A 22254-nucleotide genomic window follows, 5' to 3' on the forward strand; every position below is an offset into this window, starting at 1 on the left:
CATTTACAACACTTGACAGTTTCCAAGTGCCTGGAGCTCTGTAACTGGCTCATCTTTCATGAATCTCAGGACTTGAACTGACACCACTTTCTCACCTGAGCAAACAGTACTCAGCTTGCTTTCCTCTTGATCATCCTGAACGTGAAATGGCTGCATAACTCCAGAAAGGCAAAGTTCAATAAGACAAAACATAACAAACAATGTTTATGGATAAGCTTGATCATATACTAAAGCCTTGAGAAAAAACGGTGTTTTTTCTCTAAGTGCAAAGTGTATAATGCATAGGAGTTTGTGAAACTGCGTTTTTGCTCCCTTCCATATGGAGAATGGGATTATATTAATTTTTTTCCAAGCATCAGATTAAACTGTTTAAACTTAATTGAGCAGCATCTGTATTTATATGTGCCCATAATGTTGCAGGCTGGCTTTGTGTGGAATCAGATGAATTTTCTAGACTGGCTTTAGATAGACTTGCTATGATTAATGGTAAACACTCAAAGAATCAAAATATGTTGATTAGTTTTAGCTGGAACATACAGCTCCATTATGAACCAAGTGGCAGCCATAAATCACTGTCCCTGACATGCCAGAATACAGAGATTAGAAGTGATCCATCCTAATGGACCTGATGGTGTACCAAAGCTTTTCCAAATTTGTTTTGGATGACATGTGTCTAAACTCAAAGACATTTCTGAGATGGCAAAATGATGCCTCTTACCAAGATAAATTGGGACCTAAAAAGGCCTGTAAGTTTTGACATACAATATACAATGCAGATTAAATCACCAGTAAACCCAGTGAAGAAAAATGTTAATAGATCTTAGTAAATAAGGAAGGAAACTAGCAGGGTCAAAAAATTTGGGTTCCTGATGCAGTGAAGTAGAATGAATCTCATGCTCTGAGGTAGACTTCACTGTTTCAGTGGAATTGCTGAGAGAAGGTGGGCTGACTTCAAAGTACTCATTTTTCTGCATCTATGCAGCAGAATTTTAAACCATTTTATAATTGTTTTCCAGTGAAATAAAGGAAATGAACGTATTTTTGTTCTTTCTGCAGTGCCTCATATTCTGAAAAGTGTTCTGCTTTACAGAGCTTAAAGAAAAATTTTTGATTTGACTTCCTGCCTCCTGCATTTTAGAATTTGAATTATAAGTATTAAGAACTTGAATTATAAGAAACTTAACAATATGTCAAACATTGCATAAATCTGTTTCCTCTACATGTGGGCTATCAGTTTGCTAATTTCATATGTGTTTCCACAGTTGTAGTAATGCCATCATCACGGAATTTGCAGCATGGAGTACGTCAGAAATATCTCATGGTGCACTGGAATACTACAGTGGTCGTCTGTTCTGGATTAATAGGCTTCAGTTCATTACAGTCCAGGAAGTCAATCAGAGCCTTAGCATTCCCTTCTCACAACCAGCACAGTTTACAGCCTTTACCCTTGTTCAGGCATCACTTAAACCTTTGCCAGGTACAGTATTTTCTTTATCTAAATGCCTCAATAAAGGTATTCACTGTCAGCCTGAAATTCTTCATTCTTGAAATTCTATAGGCATTTGACAAAAGATAAGGACAAGAGAAACCTATTAATAAATATATTAATAACTTATTAATAAATATATCAGGATACACCTGATATCTGTATATATATATATATATATATATATATATATATAACCTGATAAATATATCAGGATAATATGCAATTATAAAAGCTGATGGTATACATATGGCTAAAAAGAATATGTGTTTATATTATTTATTGGTTCTATTTAATATTGGCTTACAGGATTTACTTTCACATTCAAAGTCACATTTGAATAGTCTACCTATTCCTCACATTCCTTAGATTATTATTGTTTCTTCTGTTTATGGACAGGAAATTTTTCTTGTACGCCAAAAGTGATTCCAGATTCAGTGCCAGAGTCTTCTTTCAGAATTAAAGGAAATTCCACAAGTTTCCACATCACTTGGAGTCCCTCCACAAAGGTGGAATGGGGAACTGTCTTTTACTGCGTGGGATCAAAAGCTCTACAAGTGAGGATAATTGATGCAATCCCTCCCTCTAATCTACATGTATTACTGCATTTACTTGCTTATGCATTTATTTTTAAAAAGAAATGGAGTTTGTTTCTTCTTTGGCATTTACAAATTGGTCAAGAATCAAACTAAATTGCGAACACAGTGCAAGTTGTCCAGTTTCTCCACCACTGCAGTTAGCAGTGGCTCTGGGCTAGTGGCTGGGATGTGAATAGCCAGGCAAAGAGATCACAGTGATCAAAAATTCATGAGAAAACCTCTCACAGTAACTCAGAGAAAGAAGTGTCCCCTGAGATGACAGTGGGACAGGCTTTGCTTGAATGTTAAATCTAGCCTTCATCCCCCCTTCAGTGCATTTGGCAAGCTCTACTTTAAATTCAAAGGGTAGATTTCAGGCACATCGCTACCCATCACTATAGTGCCACAGGAGCTGGTGCAACAATGACCACTCACAGGAAGAGGAAGCTGTGTTTTGATTTAGGTGACCAGTTTGGTGAGGGAATTTTCTGAAGGCCTTTTGAGCAGGAAAAAATGTCTTGCTTTATTTTGTTCTGTTTCATTTCATTTGCAGGCTCTCGAGAGTGAAGGATGCCTTCACCCCCATAATCTGACAGTTCCATCCTACCGAGTAGATTGGTTGGAGCCATTTGCACTCTTTGATTTTACTGTCACTCCGTACACATACTGGGGCAAGGCACCAATGACATCCGTATCCCTTCGAGCCCCTGAAGGAGGTACTACTAAAATTTTACATCCTGTTCCTCATGTGTAGTGGGTACTGGGAGCAGCTCAATGTCAGCAAGTGAAATCCTGGTGAAGGATGAGCAGTTTTCAGAGATAGCTAGCTGCAGGCAGAGTTGCAAGGACGTGTTTCTGAGTATCTTTGGCAATCATCAATTGCATACATAAATGCAGACAATTGAAGTAATTGAATTCAGAACAGAAAATGCGGCACAATACATCCAGCATGTGCCTGTGACTATGAGCAAGAAAGAGAAACTGAATTGATTACAGTGAACATGAAAGGCTGCATGCAATATCTTAGATTTTTTAAATGACGTTATGCACATTTTACTCTTGCTTCAGTATTTAGTTTTGCTCTTATGCATGTCAAAATTAAGCTAGCAAAAATACAGTGCTGAGTGACTGAAGCACTGAAAAAGCTTACAAGATGCAGTAGATTTTAAAGTGAATAGGAGATGGGATAGAATATGCTCCGTGTTATAAAAATTTTTACAGCCCCATAGTTACATACAGGACTTGGCAAAATAAATATGTCCCAGTCTCAGTGCAGGAGTGCATTTTCTTCCTGTTTATACTGCTCTTTCTTTTGGCTAGGTAAGTAAAAATCAGATAGCTTCACAACAATGAAAAACAAAAAGGAACAACCATTAAGTTTTAGATAACCTTCTGTAGCGTTAGTTGTGGGGTAGGGTTTGTGTTTTAACAGGAGTATTTTGTTCTGTGTATTTTATTTTTATTTTTATACAGTTCCTTCAGCCCCTAGGAACCCTAGAATATATGTGTTACAAAATAGCCTACATGGAAGTGATGGTAAAGTCCTTGTGGAGTTCAGGTGGGACAGACCTGAAAGGGATAATGGAATATTGATGCAGTTCAGCGTTTACTATCAGATAGTGAATCAGAGCAGCACTGCTGGCACTTTCATGGAGTGGATTGAAAGCAATGTTAAACCCACCCAGATGCAGTTTTCTCTCAAAGATGTGCTTCCCAGCCTCACAGTAAGGTTTCAGGTATGAAAAATTACTAAGCTTGTCTCGTGCTAGATGTTATCTGTGCAGTCTAATGTGTTTGCCTGGGAGATGTTTTTATGGCTTGGGGCAAGAGCTTGTGGTTTCTGCTTGTAGAACTCCTGATTTGCTGACTCACCCATGGATACCTGGCTTAACCTCTCTGTGTATCATGTTGTTCACTTAATGGTGAAGCCCAAAAGAAACTTTTCTAGAGATTTCCCCAAGCCATTGCTAGAAACTGCAAGTTGAACACAAGATTCACCTGACTGGTGGAGAGTGACAGGCCTTTTGAACAGAGCCACAGTTTGAGAAATTCAAGAACTCATGTGGCTTCCATGGAAAGAGACTTCCAGTTCAAAACTTGTCAAGAGCTCATATTTTCATTGGGATAAAGTTTTGGAACAGACATTATGTGTGCTTGAAAGATAAGTTAAAAGCATGAGAGCATGTAACAGACCAGATGCAAATAAGAGAGAACACCATGTTTGTTGCAATAGTAGGGATTTCCAGGCTGGGAAAGGAAACAAAAAGACTGCCTAGAGTCCTTTTAGCTCCAATTTTTAGATGCAGCATGGATTGTCAATCTTTGGGCCACTGCTTAAAGTTCTCTTCATAGCCTCGGTCTCAACTTGAAAGTAGGCTTTGAGCTAACCAACACAGCCTTATGTCAGAGCACACGCTTATGTTCCTAGATGAGCAGGCAGGGATTTTGTCTCTATTGACCCTACAGGCCCTCAAAGGCAGTGAGTTTTGCTGTTACTTTACATAAGTATCAATCTCCTGTCCCACAGGTGCAGGCCTTCACCTCTGTAGGTCCAGGACCTATGTCTGATATGGCAGAGAAGAATTCATCAGGTATGGATGATTTAGTTGCCATCTCATGGTTTGTGTGCAATAGCTGGTGAAAATGACAGTACAAGGTTTTGGCAATCTGATATATAGCCTCCAACATTTTATGTAACATAAAGCAGACACATAGGAGGAAATGATACCATGATACATCATCCTCTGATATGAAAGATTAACACATTCCTTATCATTAGACTAAATTTTGGGAATTTCAAGTCTTTCCTCAAAACAATACTAAATTACCTTTTCTGTGCCAGTCCAGGCTAGCATGGAACAGTAGGTTTTCACCTGTAATCTGTATACTGCTAGAGATCTTAATAAGTTTCTACTTTGGCTGTTAAAGGTAATGTAATGAACAAATCTGTTTTACTGTGCTTAAATTTGTTAGGTGAGCATTCACAATGACACTGAAAATATCTTAGTAGTTTAACTGTGATGACAAAAGGGCATCTCATTATTTTATTTATTTACTGTGGCATGCAACCAAGTATAATAAGTTCAGACCCATTGTTTATTTGTATCTCATACTTGCTTTCTTTATGAACAACTGTGTTTACCTAGGATGGGTTTGGGTTATTTTGGTAACTGTGCTGTGCCCTTTTCCTTCCAGATATTTTCCCTATCCCAACTCTAATAACGATTTCTGCCAACAAGTTGTTTCTTACTGACATAGACAGTGGTCATACCAAATGGGAACTTTCAGCCAAGACTAATGTAAAGGACATCTGTTATACTGCTAATGATGACAAAGCATACTATGTCACTGAAGATTCTCTTTTTATTCTGAATATACAGAACGCTTCAATGTTTCAGGTAGTCCTTTGTTCACTCCCTTACTTGAGAGAATCTAGGAAAATTAACATTATGTGACCATTATTTTTCCATTATTTTATAGCCAACTGAAATTTGTATTTTGTATCACATTTTATTATTTTATTTTATTTTATTTTATTTTATTTTATTTATTTTATTTTATTTTATTTTATTTTATTTTATTTTATTTTATTTTAATTTATTTTATTTTATTTTATTCTCATCATTCTAATTTCAAGAATATGGAAGCAACAACTGATATTTGTGAAACAATAGTTTTGATTTCTCTAAAGATATTGCCAATCCATGATACACCTTTGTATTTTGACTTCTACTTCCCAAGTAGATATTTTTCTTCCAGAAAAAAATTGGTTTTCATAATGTCTTAACATCAGGTTGGAAAAATCTCTTCTTTTAAATTTTTTTTCTTAAGTTTTTCAAAGATGTGCATCTTCACAATGTCACAGCCATCACAGTTGACTGGATTGCAAGACATCTCTTTGTTGCCCTGAAAACACCACAGAATGAAACTCAAATATTTTTGATTGATCTTGAGCTCAAGGAAAAATCTCTAAAAGCCTTGAACAAGCAGCTCAGCAAAAGTAATTCAACTGTATCATCTCTGTTATCATATCCTTTCTTAAGGTAAGGCACACACTACTAATAACTTTTTTAAAAGCATATTTTATACATGATTTTCATAGAACTTGAACTGTTAAGGACCAAAAAGAACTTTTTATAGTGGATGAGTTTTGGCATTGGTAACTCTCAGAAATTTTTTGGATGTAGTGACATTTCAGTACTGCTAGTTGAGCTTGGACATATCTGATTTCAAAAAGATGTCTGTGTTTGAGTAAAGATTTCGAATTATGCTTAAATACTGATAGGTTCTTCTATACGAGTAATGCAAATTAAAGTCAGCACCAGACAACAATTTTCTTACAGTAAGCATTTTAACCAGAATTTGCATTTAGATTGGTAATGTTGAAGTTTTCCTACTGAAAGCGATGCATTTTCTTTGATAGCCGCTTGTACTGGATGGAAGAGTTTGACAATGGCAGCCACATGTTTTATTATGATATTCTGAACAACACCATGCAGCACATCTTGGGACACAGCTTGGTAGAAAAGACAAGGAACTACTGCACCTGTAATGTCACAGAAGCAGAGCTAGGAAGACCTATGAGTATAGATCTGTCTGACTCAAAAAATCCCCAGCTGCTTTTCATCAGAGGAGGAGATGAAATTTGGGCCTCAGATGTGGATGCTTGCCACTGCTGGAGAACTATCAAAATACCAAGTATTCAAGGTCTGAGTATCTTATTTTTCTAGGTAGTTTGTGTACCCTGTTCATACAAACTAGGAGAAAGAGTAGTGTGAAGATGTTTACTGACACAAGTGCCTATTCTAGTAAGATATAAAAGAAATGCTACGGCCTCAAGTGCTGCTTGTCAATAGATTTCACTTAGGATGTTAACACATTATTTTGCTAGGGTTTTGTATTAGCTACACCTATTGCAGTTTATCTCAATGAAAAGATACAGCAGCAACTTATACCTGAAAATGGCATTGCAGACTTCATTATGTGGGGAAGGTACTTCACACAGGTAGGGTCTTGTATGACAAGTTATCCATGCTTCACTTCTTGTGATAATAACACTTACTCTTGGTTGCTCAGTTGTCAGCTCAGTTTTGGAGGCGTGCTGGTAAAGCTGCTCTGCTACCAGATGAACTACCTTAGTTGTTTCTGAGAGATGGCAGATTATGGTGGTTTTTATCTTGGAAAAAAAAGATCAAAGTTTCTTTACACAGCTCTTGCTTTCGTGTTTTATTTCTTTTGTTTGTTAATTGAATAGCAGTTCTCATAATTATGCGAGTTAAACACCTTCAAATCTACACCTGTAAATTGGAATAACAGTGTCAGCTTCGTGAGACCTATTGAAAAATATCAGAAATCTCTTCTCAAGGGGAGGTCATTGAGGATATGGTATGGCCAAGATGGCTATATTGACTCACTCTGAATACAAGCACCCATCTGTTCTTGTAAAATCATCTCATCAGGGCTGACTATAAAATTTATTAATCCAGTGTTTTCCCACAGGTAATAAAATTGGCAGCTTGACTGCAGATAAGACATTTATATACTGGACTGTTGAAACAAAGGAGTACACTGAAATTTGGCTAGCAAATAAAGAAAGCAGAAGACACTTTCTTCACAAGAGAGCAAACCACACACTGAAAATCTTAGCTTACAGCTCAGCAGCACAATCATATCCAGGTAGAGGGGATTTGGGCTTGTTTTGTGAATGTAACCAGTTTCTATCAGAGCATGTATTTAAGTTGCAGATGTGTATTTATGTAAAGTATTTATGCTTCATGGATTCAGGTACTTGCTGCAGAGAAATCATTTGCACATTTTAAAAAGGATGAATGTAAGGACTGGCCTTGTGTTGGATACAATGGAAGGTCACAATGATTAATATTTCCCCTGTTTGTTAATGCCAAACTATCCCTATTTTCAAAGGAGCATCAGGCATGGAGATTTAGAAAAGGTGGTGCATATTACAGCACAGAAAAAGAGCTAATATGTTCCAGAGTGTTGTAGCAAGACTTCAATAGAGATCCCTATTTTGACACAGATTTCTGAGTTTGTTCACAAGTATATAAAACTAAAACAAATGTCTGTCCTTCCAAAGATAAAGAGATAAGAGCTCTGCTTATTAAAGTGATTTATAATTAAGTACCCAGGAGATGACAGGTTACATTATAGTAGACCCAGGCTTCACTTAGAACTTCTAATATTTTAAACAAATCATTGTAGAATGATAATGAAATAAATAAAACATTAGTTTTAATAGAAAATTAGGATTCATGGTACCTATAGGGATTATCTTTGTAAATCCAGAGGTTTAGAACAGCTACTAGCATGATGAATATATTAAAAATTATTATTGAACTCCAATTTTGCATAGAAAACCTGGCAAATATACAAGTGAATATTTTAACAAGATTAACTTCTTTGAAATAAAAAAAAATCACATTATTTTGAGTAGCTGGTACAGTCATGCCTGCCTGTGGCTGCTCTGACCAATGCTCAGGCTATTCTTGCCAACACTCTGGGCATATTTGTTCTCATGAGATCTGTGTGGTCTTGGCTTTGGTGTAGGAGCCTGGTTTGGCCCTGGTACAGAAAGTGCCAATCCCTATCCTCAGGGACAGGGTTTCCTGCAAGAGCTCCAGGCTTGGCTGGTCCAGAAAGGGAAGAACCAAATATCAGTCCAAATGGATTATTTCTATCCAGAGATCCCCACAAAGATTTTCTAATTTACATTGACACCTGCAAATATATTTGGAGGAAGATGCATGAACCTGACTTTGGTAGCAATGGCAAGGTTGCTCACTTTGGGAGAAAAGATCTTAACTATGAGGTCAGTTGTGGCCGAATGGCAAGAACTGGTCCTTGTACCTTCTTCCCTGTGCACAAGCCTAAATTTCCTCCTTCTTAGCGGGAAGTCCATTCAATTTATTTTAATTTTTTTTTGAAAGTACATCAAGTGATGAGGAATTTTCTTTTGTTACCTTTCAGTAACTGTCAGTATAGTTTTCTATTGTTTTCTCCCTCCAGACTCCTTTTCTACCTCCCAGATTTGTCTCTCATTATCTGTTGTTACATTACATATGGAAAGCTGTTTGGAATTAAAAACAGATAACATTTCATTACTAAAGAAAGGCAATGTCTATGAGCCATATCATTCTTTCTTGTAACAGGCAAGTTTGGGCTCATCTGTATGTATTGCCCTGACAACACAGCAACTACAATTTGCTACAAAGATGTACCAAATTGTACAAACTACACCTTTTACTTCAAGAAGAACCTAAATTCTTTAATTAAAAGTTGTATCTTGTAAAAGATAAATCAGAGTTTCTCTGAGTACCGCTATTTTTATGTCCATGAAAGTAATAAAATAAAGTACTTTCAGGTGGAATTTTCTTCTGTTTCTCTTTGTGAGAGCAGAAAGAATAATTTGTAGTTATGCTTTCTCATATGAATGGTGGTAGAATCCCATGCAAGTTTGGATTGGTCCAGCCATAATCTTAATTTTTAATCTTTTGATGTCTTTCCTAGATAAAAGATGCCTGATTCTCTTGCCAGACATTGAGAAACCTACTATCCTTGCTATGACTAACACCAGTTTTACATTGAGCTTGCCATCTGTCACGCCACATCAGCTCTGCCCTGGCATATCCCAACCTACACCGACGTACCTGGTATTTTCCAGACAAATGACAAACATCTGCAGGAACTCAAGACAATGTTTGTCTGCTCCACAGCAAAAAACATTGGTATGGCTACTTCACACAGAAATGCATGGGACATCATCCATAAACAGGGAATGTGACATCACTTAAAGTGATATAAAGTGATATCACTTAAAGTGATTTATAATGAAGTACCCAAGGGACAACTTCATAGTGTCTCTAAAAATCATAGTGATTTTATGAACCATTCTGTAGCTTTCTGTCAGTGAGTTTTTCCATTTCTACATCCCAAAAGTAATTGCCCTTTCTCTGTGGTATTTGGTAAGTGGTAGATTCCTTTGTGCAAGAACCACCCCCACTTTTTGTCTTTTTTTTGCTATGTGCTTTCTTTTCTGTAGGGGCCTATTACTGAAACTGTGATTCTAACATTCTTTTTTCAAACACTAAAGTGTATTACAATGCAAGAACACTACTGTATTACATTTTAAGCACACAGTTCATTGACAGGTGATTGGGTTGACATATGACTCTCTTTTCTAAGAATGCGTATTTATTATCTGGTTTTCACTTATAGGAATATCAGGGTCCTGTTGCTGTCTTAGACAACCTACAACCATTTTCAAGTTATGCCATACAAATTGCAGTGAAAAACTACTATTCAGATGAGGAAGTGCTGCCTGTGGGAGAAGGCACAGTTGGTACAACTCTCTATGGAGGTTTGTTTCGTATTTTATTCTGAATTTGAACAGAGTTCTCATCTCAGTTAGAGAAAGGTGTATGCAAGTTTGGGTTGCAAATCAGAAAGTGTAGATCTTCACAAGGTTTTGACAAGCAGACTTGATGAATTTGAAAGATTGATTCCATATATTTGTATATATTCTTTAATGCTTTGACTTATTTGCTTCCTGAGAAAAGATAAATTATGGTTAAAAATGGCTAAACAGTTGCAGTTTCTGCCTTGCACCACATCTTTAAGTAAGTTGTATTTGCATGTATGTGTGGTTATGTATGTTTAAATATCTGTGTTATGTATTTGCTCAGTGTTAAAATTTTTCCCTTGGCTTGATGTCACTCTCATGATTGCTGTTTCTAAGGGTAACACAGATTTATTTTGTTGTGAACCAGGCTGAAAAGACAATGCTTCATTTTCACTTTTGGCCCGAATGAAAACCACCAATTTTCAGTTGATTTTAAGAATTTTGATATGCCCTTTCAGTCCTTGTTCTTTGAGAATACTAGAGAATACTCGTCTGAGCTAGATGCCTCCCATGCTTGTAAATACCTCAATTAGGGTAGGAAGATACTTCTACTCATTCCCTGCTTCATTCTACCTGTTTGCAGCTCTGGGGCAGCTACTGTGCCAGTCTCCTTGAAGCTCTTGATGTCTTCCAGAAAGAGAAGAATCACACAAAAGATGCATGCTATGCTTTTGCATGTGTTGAAGCCCAACCCAATAGAACTACCTTGCTCAGTACCTTTCATTGTTTTGCATGTGTGATTCTGTAGATGCACACTTGTCTTTATGAGGAGGTGCCTTTGTGCTCCCCTTCAGATAACTTTCTCAGTGCTTCTGCTGAGCTCCCTTGCTGAAAACACAAAAAGCTTACGAGAGGTAGCTATTTCCCATAGTGTACATAGTGCTCACTCTTCTCTTGTGTCAGTTTTGCTCTGTTGTTCCTGGCGTCACCTTGATCTACATAAACTCTTCCCTTCCAAAGCTATCAGGCACCTCTCTCAATTCCTAAGTCAGAGAGTCAGAATTATAGCCAAGTCTACATGACAGCATATCTGTGTTTTGCTGAAAGACTGCCGAGGTGGCACCCAGGAATACTCAGTGTTGAACTCACTGGGATGTGGGAATGTTGTAGCCCCCGTCTTCATTAGTTTTTTTGCCTGGGTCTTGTCCTGCAGAGTTGGAGCAGTTCTTTTTTTGAGAGAGGGAAAGTGAGTGAAACTGAGAGGTACAGCAGCCTCTGGTCCTTGGCTCCCTTAGCCCAGCTGCATCAGGACTGGCTGTGGCTGGCACAGAGCCATGCAGCCTGCACAGCTGTGCATGTGGATACTGCTGTGACATGCAGTGAGGGAGTCACAGCAGGACTCCTAAGGTTTTCCTTTGCCTCTTTTTACCTCTCCTTGGATTTTGGCTGCTTCAGAAGTTGATGGAATAACTAGAATTGAAGTACAGACAGCCACCACTGGGTTTTTCTTACTTTCCTCAATGTCTCTTTCCCCTAGTGATCAACTGTGCCCAAGAAAACATTTTATCCAGAATAGCTGTCATCAACAACACTCCAGGGGTCCTGATTTCCCTTTTCCTTTCCTTAGGGAAAGGAAATCTTTAAAAATTTCTTTAAAGGTTCATTCATAGGATAATCAGCCTCTCTTTTTGCCACCATTGTCCAGAGGAGACACCTGAGACCTGCCTGTGCTTTCTCTTATGCACAGATCATTCCCTGTTTTTCAGTGCTGGGAGCAGTCACATTTTTTCCCATAAAAACCCTCTGTTTAAGGTGAACTTCTTTTTATCTTTCAAAGGGAAGTGAAACAAAATGTGCAGACATATTGCTACCCTTCTCATGGAATCCAGACTTTGAGAGTTCTCTGGTTCAACTATGCTGGGTATTTTTCTCTTAACAGTCAGATCCCTTAGCATCTGCACCATCAAGCAAATAGGCTCCCATTCTATGTGGGTCTCTGAACATTGCGAGAATACTGGTCTCTTCTACCGTGCCTGGAGTGGGAGGACTGGAGGCAATGGCTTTTATCTGAGATGGGAGATTCAGATTAGACATCAGAAAAAATGTTTACACTGCTCAGGTGGTCAGGCACTGGAATGAATTTCCCAGGGAGGTGGTGGATTCACCATCTCTGGAGGTGTTTTGAGACACCTGGTGTTGGGTGATGTGGTTTAGTGGTTTAGAGGTTACAGTGGTAGCTCTGGTTGACAGTTGGATTTCATGATCTGAAACATCTATTCCAACTTGGATGATTCAACCTTCCTATGGAGTCTGTGGAGAAAAACAAAATATCAAAATCCCCAAAACTACCCAAAAATTCTAGCCTTTTATCAGTAGATTTCAATTCTTTGCATGGGATTACACATCTGTAATATAAAATTTGTGTGACACATTGATTGAATAACATTAAATACTGTTGGGATGTGGAAAGAATTGACACAATTACTTTTTTGTATGGTAAACTGTACTATCCTGCAGCAATGTACACCCTTTCTGTGATGAAACACAAAGGTAGAGTATGAAATGGGAGACTGGATTGCTCTACTCAAATGGATTTTTTTAGTCTCATGTTAAAATGAAACATGAAACTCAGAATAAGCTTCTCTAGTCGGGACAAAATGAAAAATCTGGATGAAAATCAAGTCTTAGACAAAAAGCAAAGCAAACCAACAAAAAATCGTCACCTCACCCAAGCCTACAAATCCTGAGTGTTTTGAATAGATATTTGTATCAGCATTCAGAGCTTTACACAATTTGTTGAAAAACTTCCAGCCAGCTGTAAATAGAAGGTATATGTGTCCTGACACTTATGTTCTCAATTTCATGAATGTAACTGCCAGTTTAAATTGTAATCAGATGCTGCTAGAGCCTCTTGAAGTGTGTACACTATTTAACACCTCTGAAGCTGTGTGAATTCCCTCAATGCCTTTTTCTCAATTCTCTAATGAAGTGAAAGAAGCTTGGAATAATTTGTGCTTTCCATCAAATAGCAAAATAGAAGGAATGAAAAAAAAGAGGAAGACAATGCATTACTCTTGCCACAGAGTGTCACTCTCACTCCACATATGTTTTAGCTAGACAAATAAGAAATTTGTCCTTTTCTAGTCTAGTTTCTGTATATTTCATTAAATAATCTGTAGTCTTGCTACTAGGATATGAATTAACACATATGGACTTATAATTTTGATATGTTGGGAACATAAATAGCGTTATGTTGGGAACATAAATAGTGTTATGTTGGGAACATAAATAGTGTTAAATACTTGTTAACTTTTTACCTCTCTGGACAGCTCAATAGGAAATAAAGATTTTTTTTTTATACAGAGTAGGAACATGCCATATACCTTTACAAAGTCCATGATCTTAAAGCTTCAAAGGAAGGGTTGACTTTTCCAGAGCAATTAATGATTATCCAGCTGGTATGGACATCTGACCAGCAAACCAATTTCTTCCTTACACAGCTCAGCCAGACTATTTCTGAAAAAAATTTTAAATTACAGGAAATAATGCTTAGTTTTTGGTTTTCTTCCTTCATAAGTTTCTGTTCAAGAAAAGACTTTCCAATTGGAATAGTGCACAGGTTTTTGTTTTTTGATTTTTGGTTTTTGTGTTCATATTAAAATAAGCACAATATTAAACTCACATCTGAGACCCTTATTAGGAAACTAAGAAGGAGCAGGATTTCAGTGATACAACTGTAAATGTAGAGGTATAGGGCAGCAGCTGTTTTCCTGTTGTTGTTCAGTTTTTTGGGATTTTTGTCTGCTTGTGTATTAGGACAGCTAAGAAGATACTAAAGGTCCCTCAAAATATTTTGAACTTGTCCACAGATGACTGACTATACCAGAATATGAGTTTTATAGTAGAGTAAAGAGTGTAGAGTTTCAGTTCTGTGAATTAATCATAATAATACACTGACACCCTTCTTTTCTTTCCTTGGTGACATTTCTTGACTACTCTAAAAGGGAGATTAATTTTTCTTTCTGTTTCAGTCCCAGAGGCAGTTAATACTATTAAAACATTAGTTTTGTCTGACACCACCATCAACATATCCTGGAGTGAACCTCTGAAGCCAAATGGACCTCTTGAATCCATCCGATATCAAATCTCTGTCAATTTATTGCCTCCTGTCCCAGTGACACCTTTACGAAAAAATGAATTTTCAAATGGGATGCTTGCCTGGTCTGTCAGTGGGCTCCAGTCTGGAACAAATCATTCATTCAAGGTATAATTGCAAATAGTTTTACTGGTTTGTTCAACCTGCAATCTTTAGACTTCTCTTCTGCAAAGTAGACAAATAAAAGTATGCAATATATATACGTAAGAATAAAATGCACTGCTTCTCCCTTTACAGATGAAGGCTTAATAAAATAATAAATGATGTGTCTGGACAGTAGGTCCATGATCAGAGTGACATTTTCAAAAGTAACCAAGTAAACACGTTGTCTGCAGAATGTGCTCTGGGTATCACATATAGAGTGATTTACACAGCTGGGAGAACATTTAGATTATGTCAGGAGGGCATCTGTAGGTCCTAATTTGATTTTGGGCTTTTTTAAATGATTTGGATAATATAATGGGTAATATGTATACACACACATACCTAAATACCTGTGTGTGTGTGTCCAAGTACGCATACCTAACAGACCATATTTGCCTGTGGCTTAGTGAAAAGCAATGTGCTAAGGCACCTCTTGACTTGTGTTTCTGTGGTTCTAAAACACTGCCTAATACATGATGTGACATCTGCATGTCTGTGTAAGAGACTGTGGCATTTAAGAAAGATCAAGAAAGAGAAGGGACTTGGTAGAAATCTGAGATGAGAAACTAAGAACAGACTCTGTGGAAGAATATTCCTGGACAGGAACTTTCAGCCTGAAGGTATATAACCTTGCAGCTATGAGGTGCAAAATCTTTCTGCACCTTAATCTCTATTGCCTGAATACTGTCATTTGAAACATTGATCTTCCAAACATGGTGTTGAAAAAGCAAAGCTGCCTTTCCAACTGCTCTGGCATTGTACAATTCATCCATTGCTTTACTAGGTTCTTGCATTTCATCCTGATGAGAACTGGTTTTCTGAAAGTGTCCCTGTCATTGCAAAAACTTTTGAGACTCCAGCTGCACCTATCAACATAGTACCCAGAAATATCAGTTTCCAGCTAGAATGGAGAGCTCCTCTGCACATCAGTGAAACCAGCTTCTGGTTCGAGCTGTGTAAGGTAAAGATTCCTCTAAGTCTTGGGGTGGGTTTTCTTCAGATCAGAAAAAATTTAACCTACTCTGGCCTGGTAAGCAGGACAGGGTGGGTGGCAGGATGTACATGAAGAGTTTCAGTGGATAATTTGGGCACAGTGATGTCAGTCCTAGCTGCTCAGCAGGGGCAGGATGGAGTCAGCATTTGCCAGGAACAAGGAGGAGTGCAGCTGTAGCATTTAGTACTCCATAGTGCCAAAGGACATCCTGGATGACCTCATCAGAATTCTGTCTGAGTCTCCTGTTTCAGCAGTCCTATCCCTGTTTCCACACTGCCCTGCCCCAACTGGTTTGCAAATCCTATGTCTGCCCCACACAAGAAAAAGAAGAAAAAAGTTTTCAGCAATAAATATTAGCTACAACCTAGTATCTGATGCCACAGAGAACATGAGGTCCAAGGAATAAGAAATAAGCACTGCAGTGAGAGCAGCATGCATGAAAACTTCAGACTTCAACACCTGAACCACTGGATGCAGAAAAAGTAATGTCCTAAACTGGATCATGCAGATTCTTTACTATAGGGGATCATATTCAGTAGACCTACACCAAAGATTTCGCTGCCCTAAAATAAATGTCACATCACAATTTCACTAACCCACCTCCTCTCAATTGCATCATGGCAAGCTGAACTCATGGGCACAATGATCCAGAAATATAAGGGGAAGGCTCCTTTTGTCTGTGTACAGCAGGCACTCAATCTGTTCTTTGTTACTGCCAAGACTTGTAGGGCTCCTGAAAACAAAGAAGAAAATTAGGGTTTGTGTCCTTGGTCACCAAGAGGACAAAGTCCCATGGTTGAAAGAGCACCTGCGTCATGTTTCCACTATCATATTAAGAGGTGGCAAAGTAGTTAATATACCCAGGAATAGAACTGTGACACACTTTCAGCAGAGCAAGAAAGTTGACCACAATGATATTTTATTTCTCTAGTGGCCAACAAAAAGTGACTGGTTTTCGCCTGCAAACACTACATGCATAGGAAATCTTGTTTACAAGTGCAACCTCACAGGAACTCAGCCTTGGACCAACTACTTTGTAAGAGTAACAGTAGTTTATGTCACAGGAGTGAAAAGCACTTCCTCTTCAACGAGCTTTAAAACTACAGGTAAGCATTTAACACAGGATAACAACATTTTAAGAATTTTTTGCAGGATGTGAATATTAAACATAATATTTTCAAAAATTTAGCAGGGAATTTTCTTATACTAAGACCCAATAATTCTGTTTGTTTGAAAAATAAATAACACAATACCACACCTTCAGAACTAATAGGGGAAAAGAAATGAGATTCATTTCCAAGTGGAGCAGAGGAAAGAGTGAGTGGAACTGAAATGAAATGCCTATAATACAAGTGAACTCATTACTGGTGAAAGGCTGCATGTGAATAAAAATTTTAGAATTTATCCATCAAAAAGAGAAGGCCAAGGATTCATTTTATATGAGGATTATTAATATAGATGCTCCTTCCTTTTGTATGTCTAAACACCCTTGTGCACATCAGATTTTTCTCTGTGCCTGTTGGCCCTTTGTCATCCTATAAACACACTTTAAGGGTTCTGTTTCTTCCTTTGTTTGACTTAAGTTGGTGTTCCCAGTAAGCCAGGAGTCCCTAAAAGAGCTGAAGACTCCAAAAACTCTCTACAGTGGGAAAAGGCTGATGACAATGGAAGCAAACTGACTTACTACATCTTAGAGAGCAGGTAAGCAATGCATGAGGCACTCTTCCCACATGTGGCAGCCCAGAACAAATCTGTGTGTGCAGGGCTTTTCATGTTGGCTCTGATGGGAGGAACAAAATGTATATGATGCAAAAAGCCCTTCCCATTGAAATATCTTTCTTAGATATAACAAGTACCCATAATTTTCAGAAATTCTGGAAAACACAGAAGGAAAATGAACACTAACATTTTCAGAGCAATCTTGAAAAACAATTATATATTTGGATCTGTATCAGTGAATTAGAAGATTTAGAGGTAATTTCAAATCATAAATCTCAAGTTATATGTAGTATGTATTTTTGGCTAAAATATATGTACAAATATATTCGTGACTTAAAAAGGTGTTGTAATATTGCCAGAAATAAAGTATTTGCACTCATGTAGGATGACTGTATAATTCTTAAAGTGCTGTGTCATCAAATACCTATTGCCTGGGTTATTGATGTCACACCAGAGTGCCAGGTCACTCTGATTCCTGCACTGGCATTGGAAGGACTGACTGGGCAGCTTAGAGTATATTGCTGTGGGCAGTGACTTTGAACTTCTAAGTTTTGATCATGACTCTGTAGAGATTTCTTTAAAGCAGTTAGCGCAAATTTTAATTAATGCATTCTTTTAAAATTAGGAGAATCTATCTTCTGAAATATCCCAGTAATTGTTTGAAGTCATTACTGGTGGATGGAAACAGTTTTCTAAACTCAACCATTAATTCTTTCTCTGTGCTTATGAAAGCTAAGGACTGACATCACTCTGAGCTGGAAATGCCCTTCCTATATAAGTTTTCACCCAGATATATTTTCCTGGTGCTGTAAGCTTCCTACAGTTCTGTGAGCATGCAGAAATACTGACATGCATGCTCTGAAAAAACAATATTTTTGATATGCCAGGAGACAATCTGTACCTGACTTGCTGCAGGTGGGTAAGGAAAGGTCTGTGCCAGGGCTGTGGATTAGCTGATGTGTTCTCCAGGCTCCAGCTTCTTATTCATCTCTGGAATCATAATGCATCACTGAGGTGGTCTTTTAATGTAGTCAGCTTTTCTCCTGCAGTTTGAATATACACAGGCTGATGGTTTTGACTGAATTTCACAGCAGGTAGAAAAATGTTAGGTCACTTGCACAGCATTCTAGAAAATGTTTGCCTAGCCCTTTTAAGCAACCTCTGCTTTTCACACAGCTCTAGTGGCAACATGTACAAAACAAGGGCATGTGTTTTCCCATATCTTTCTGGTTTAGAAGTGTTTGGCCTTTTTTCTTCATTAAAGTATGTTGGGAGAATGAGTGACTTGCTCATGAAGGTCATTTCACATGATGTATTATGGTGTTGTATGACATGAAATGGTATTTCAGTTATGGCCTTTCAAGTTTAGGTACGTGGTCTTCTTTTGGTTGGTGAATAATCAGCTCTGAATTTATTGTGAGCAATCAATCTCAGTCCAATGGGGAAAGGAGGAAATACACCCAGCAGTCAGCAGATACTATGGGAAAGTGGCTAGATAAGAATGGTACCTTCGTTGCCAATTACTTGCTTCCTGTTTTGCTGGTAAACCTGATGCACAAGAGACACTGAAATATTCTGGGTCTGGAAGGACAAAAAGCTCTAGCACAGTAGAAAAAATTTTTTTTTTTTTTTTTTTTTTTTGCCAGAAAGCTAAATAAGAACATTTCTAAATCTTGCCTGTGAGGCATATACTGTAACAGGTGAATCAGGCATATACTGAACAGGTTTTTGTGTCTAAAGTGTTCAAGTATTTCATTTCCAATGTCAAGATAAAGATGTTTGATTCCTAGCACTGCTGAAATGGCATGGCACAATTTTCTTCTCTGTAGCCAGAATCCCACAACCAGATTGAGCTTTTATGCAGGCAGAGAAATGCTGTGAAAACGATGAAACTGAAGCAAAGAATGGGCTGGGGGAGAAGCATTAATGACATTCCTGTGTCATGCTGTGCATGCTGCAGGAAACAGTCTGGCAACAGCAGTGATGTGAAGTCCACGTGGGAGGTGGTTTACAATGGCTCCTGTGGCAGTATTTGCACATGGAAGGCCAAGAACTTAAAAGGAACTTTCCAGTTCAGAGCAGCAGCTGCAAATGTGCTGGGACTTGGTGAATACAGTGATATTAGCATGGATATAGTTTTGAGTGAAGGTATGTCTTGTTCTTCTGTATTCCAATTAGTCCTTTTTTTGTTATTCTAAATAGTCATATCAATTTAGGAACAGAGACTGGCTATTTTAATAACAATATTCTTGCAAAGGTAACCGGTGTTTCTAATGTAATAAGTGGTGATGTTCATATTGTGACCCCTGCTGCTAGTGCTTATCCAGGCTCTTTTGCTCAGAAGAGTGGGCCTGAAAAGTGCTTCTGCTCATTTTTAGCACTTTGTCTCTGTGGCTCTGCCACTCTGCTTTATGATGTGCTTGAAAAACTACAAGATCACACATTGGGTAAAGATATCAGAATTACTTCTAGCCTTCATCAGAATGTTAGACTTACAATTTGTAGGTGCTCTTGGAAATCCCACCTTGAGTAGTCAAACAGTTCAGCATTTTCAATTTCTGCATACACATTAGGTCGCGGGAATGGCTGAAGTCTGGGGGAGAAGGATTAGTCTGACCAAATACACACCCACATAGAGCCTACAAGAGAACTTTGTGCAGTTCTTTGACTTTTGACTTTTACATAGCAGGGAGTTTAAGGGTTCTCTCAGGTGTGCTCCACTCCATGGGATTGACATTGCATGCATACACAGTAATTAAACAAATTTTCTTTTCTCTTTAACAGATAATATGATGCCCATGGGTATCATCATTGCCATTGCTTCTGTGGTTGGAGTTGTTGTGCTGTGTTTGGCTGTGGTCATGCTACTTGGTTTTGGTATGTGATTGAGTTTTTTTGTTTACCCTCAGTTCGCCAAGCCTTGGTGAAAGGCAGCTCAGATGGTGGGAAATGATTTGCCTCCAGATTTAGGGAAATGCTTCCTCCTTAGGATGGGAGCTGGGAGGAATTTGTATATTCTCATTCTTTGAGGCTCTAGAGATGGCTTATTATATTTCTGAAGGACAAAATCATCATATTATATGAAGGACAGGATAGATATTCACTCCATCCTCAGGCATTTCTTGCTGTTGATTAACTGCAGGGAGAATACAGGAGTGCTTAAGGAACTCTAATACTTGTTTGTATCCTTATAAAAACTTGGCCTTTCAGAGTGAAACACCTAATGGTCTCCTTTTCTATTCCAGTATGGAAGAAAAGATTGAAATCCAGAAAACCAGCCTTGCCTGGACAGATAGTGTTTATCGAGGAAGATAAAGAACTAGCTCAGCTCAGGGGGATGGCTGAGACAGTGGGCCTAGCCAATGCCTGTTATGCCATACGGTATGTCCTCAGAGCAAATGTATTTTCAGGCACTCATCCCTGAAACCTCGAGGTAGAGTTAAGAGCTGCATGTTTGCTGCAGGGCAGGTCTGCTCCAAAGTATGCCCTGCCATGCTGCCCCGCTGCTGGCACACAGCCCAGCCTGGATCCCTCGTGTCACTCTGGCAAGAAGCACAAGTGACCAGGGAAAAAAGAAAACCTGGTGTTTTCCAGGAACTTCCAAAACATCCAGGCCTCACCTGAGCTCCCCTTAATTATGATGAGACAAATAGTACCAGCTTCATTTGAATTTTGATAGAATTTCAGAAATCCTTAGGTATGAACAAGTGACTAGTATTGCTGTTTTGTAGCACTCTTCCTTCTCAAGCAGAGATTGAATCACTGCCAGCTTTCCCTCGGAACAAACTTAACTTACACAAATTGTTAGGAAGTGGAGCATTTGGAGAGGTATATGAAGGGACTGCAGTGGATATCCTGGCAGATGGAAGTGGAGAATCCAAAGTAGCAGTCAAGGTAATCACAATAATCTGTTCTCTTGCAACAGAATGGGGTGGGCAGAGAGTTCTGTCTCGGAGGTTTTATCTGAGAAATGGGTGTTGGCTGATCTGGGTATTTCCTTGCAGTGTTTCTTGCAAATCTCTTAAAACTCAGCCTTGTAATGATTTCTAGAAAAAAAAAAAAAAAAAGTCTGATTGTTTTACTTAAGCACCATGTGGTAACAGTGATGATGACCAAATGTTACTACACTTCTGCTTTCTGTTGAGCAGACTTTGAAGAAGGGTGCGACAGACCATGAGAAGAGTGAATTCTTGAAGGAGGCACACTTAATGAGGTAGGGACAGCCTTGTCCCTGGGCACCCTTCAGAGCTGGTATCATCTGAATGTAGTGGCTTTCCAGGGGAATGAAAGCAGCACTTTCCTCTAAACAGATTATTGTGGCATTTTTGGGGTGTTCTTGTTTCTGTCAAACAAGTAAACCACTACTGATGAATATCATGTAACTAAAGCTATAAATCTGATAAGCAAAATTTATGATATAGACTACAAGTTCAATATGCTCATTTCATGGATTTATTTGGGATTGTACTGGTGTATTTCAGTATCTTTGCTCCCCTAAACCAAGTTAGTTGTTAAATGCAATGGTCAGAATTAGACTAATCCCATTTTACTAAAGGAAACAAATCAGAATAAACTGATACCTTAAAGTTGTAACTTACAGTGGAAGGCATTTTTTAAAAATGTGCCACTAGGTGCTGCCACATACCCCTTCTATTGAGGTAGTGTTAAATTATGCATCTGTCACCACTACAAGAATTTCACTTAATAAGGTTTGTGTTTCAGCTGGAAATCTTGTTTTCTACAGTGTCCCCAGAAACAAGTTCAACTGAAGTTTTCAACTGGTACTATAAGACTGAAAGTGTAGTTTAGTTCTCAGATGCA

At 38.2% G+C, this 22254-nt stretch overlaps 1 protein-coding gene across 1 annotated transcript in view; it reads left to right on the plus strand.

The window, feature by feature from the left end:
* Positions 1-22254, plus strand: part of ROS1 (ROS proto-oncogene 1, receptor tyrosine kinase) — a 67930-nt gene that overhangs the window by 24818 nt on the left and 20858 nt on the right. The window contains exons 19-38 of the mRNA XM_021555496.3: positions 1263-1477; positions 1886-2058; positions 2627-2780; positions 3538-3800; positions 4592-4655; positions 5260-5462; positions 5896-6107; positions 6488-6771; positions 7564-7740; positions 9589-9806; positions 10297-10438; positions 14452-14684; positions 15505-15681; positions 16646-16820; positions 17298-17415; positions 19394-19581; positions 20218-20310; positions 20679-20814; positions 21165-21327; positions 21582-21646. Coding sequence (XP_021411171.2) covers positions 1263-1477; positions 1886-2058; positions 2627-2780; positions 3538-3800; positions 4592-4655; positions 5260-5462; positions 5896-6107; positions 6488-6771; positions 7564-7740; positions 9589-9806; positions 10297-10438; positions 14452-14684; positions 15505-15681; positions 16646-16820; positions 17298-17415; positions 19394-19581; positions 20218-20310; positions 20679-20814; positions 21165-21327; positions 21582-21646 — 3453 coding nt within the window. The remainder of the gene's footprint in view (positions 1-1262; positions 1478-1885; positions 2059-2626; positions 2781-3537; positions 3801-4591; positions 4656-5259; positions 5463-5895; positions 6108-6487; positions 6772-7563; positions 7741-9588; positions 9807-10296; positions 10439-14451; positions 14685-15504; positions 15682-16645; positions 16821-17297; positions 17416-19393; positions 19582-20217; positions 20311-20678; positions 20815-21164; positions 21328-21581; positions 21647-22254) is intronic.

The sequence above is a fragment of the Lonchura striata genome, chromosome 3, assembly GCF_046129695.1.
Source record: "Lonchura striata isolate bLonStr1 chromosome 3, bLonStr1.mat, whole genome shotgun sequence".
Lineage (NCBI taxonomy): Eukaryota > Metazoa > Chordata > Aves > Passeriformes > Estrildidae > Lonchura > Lonchura striata.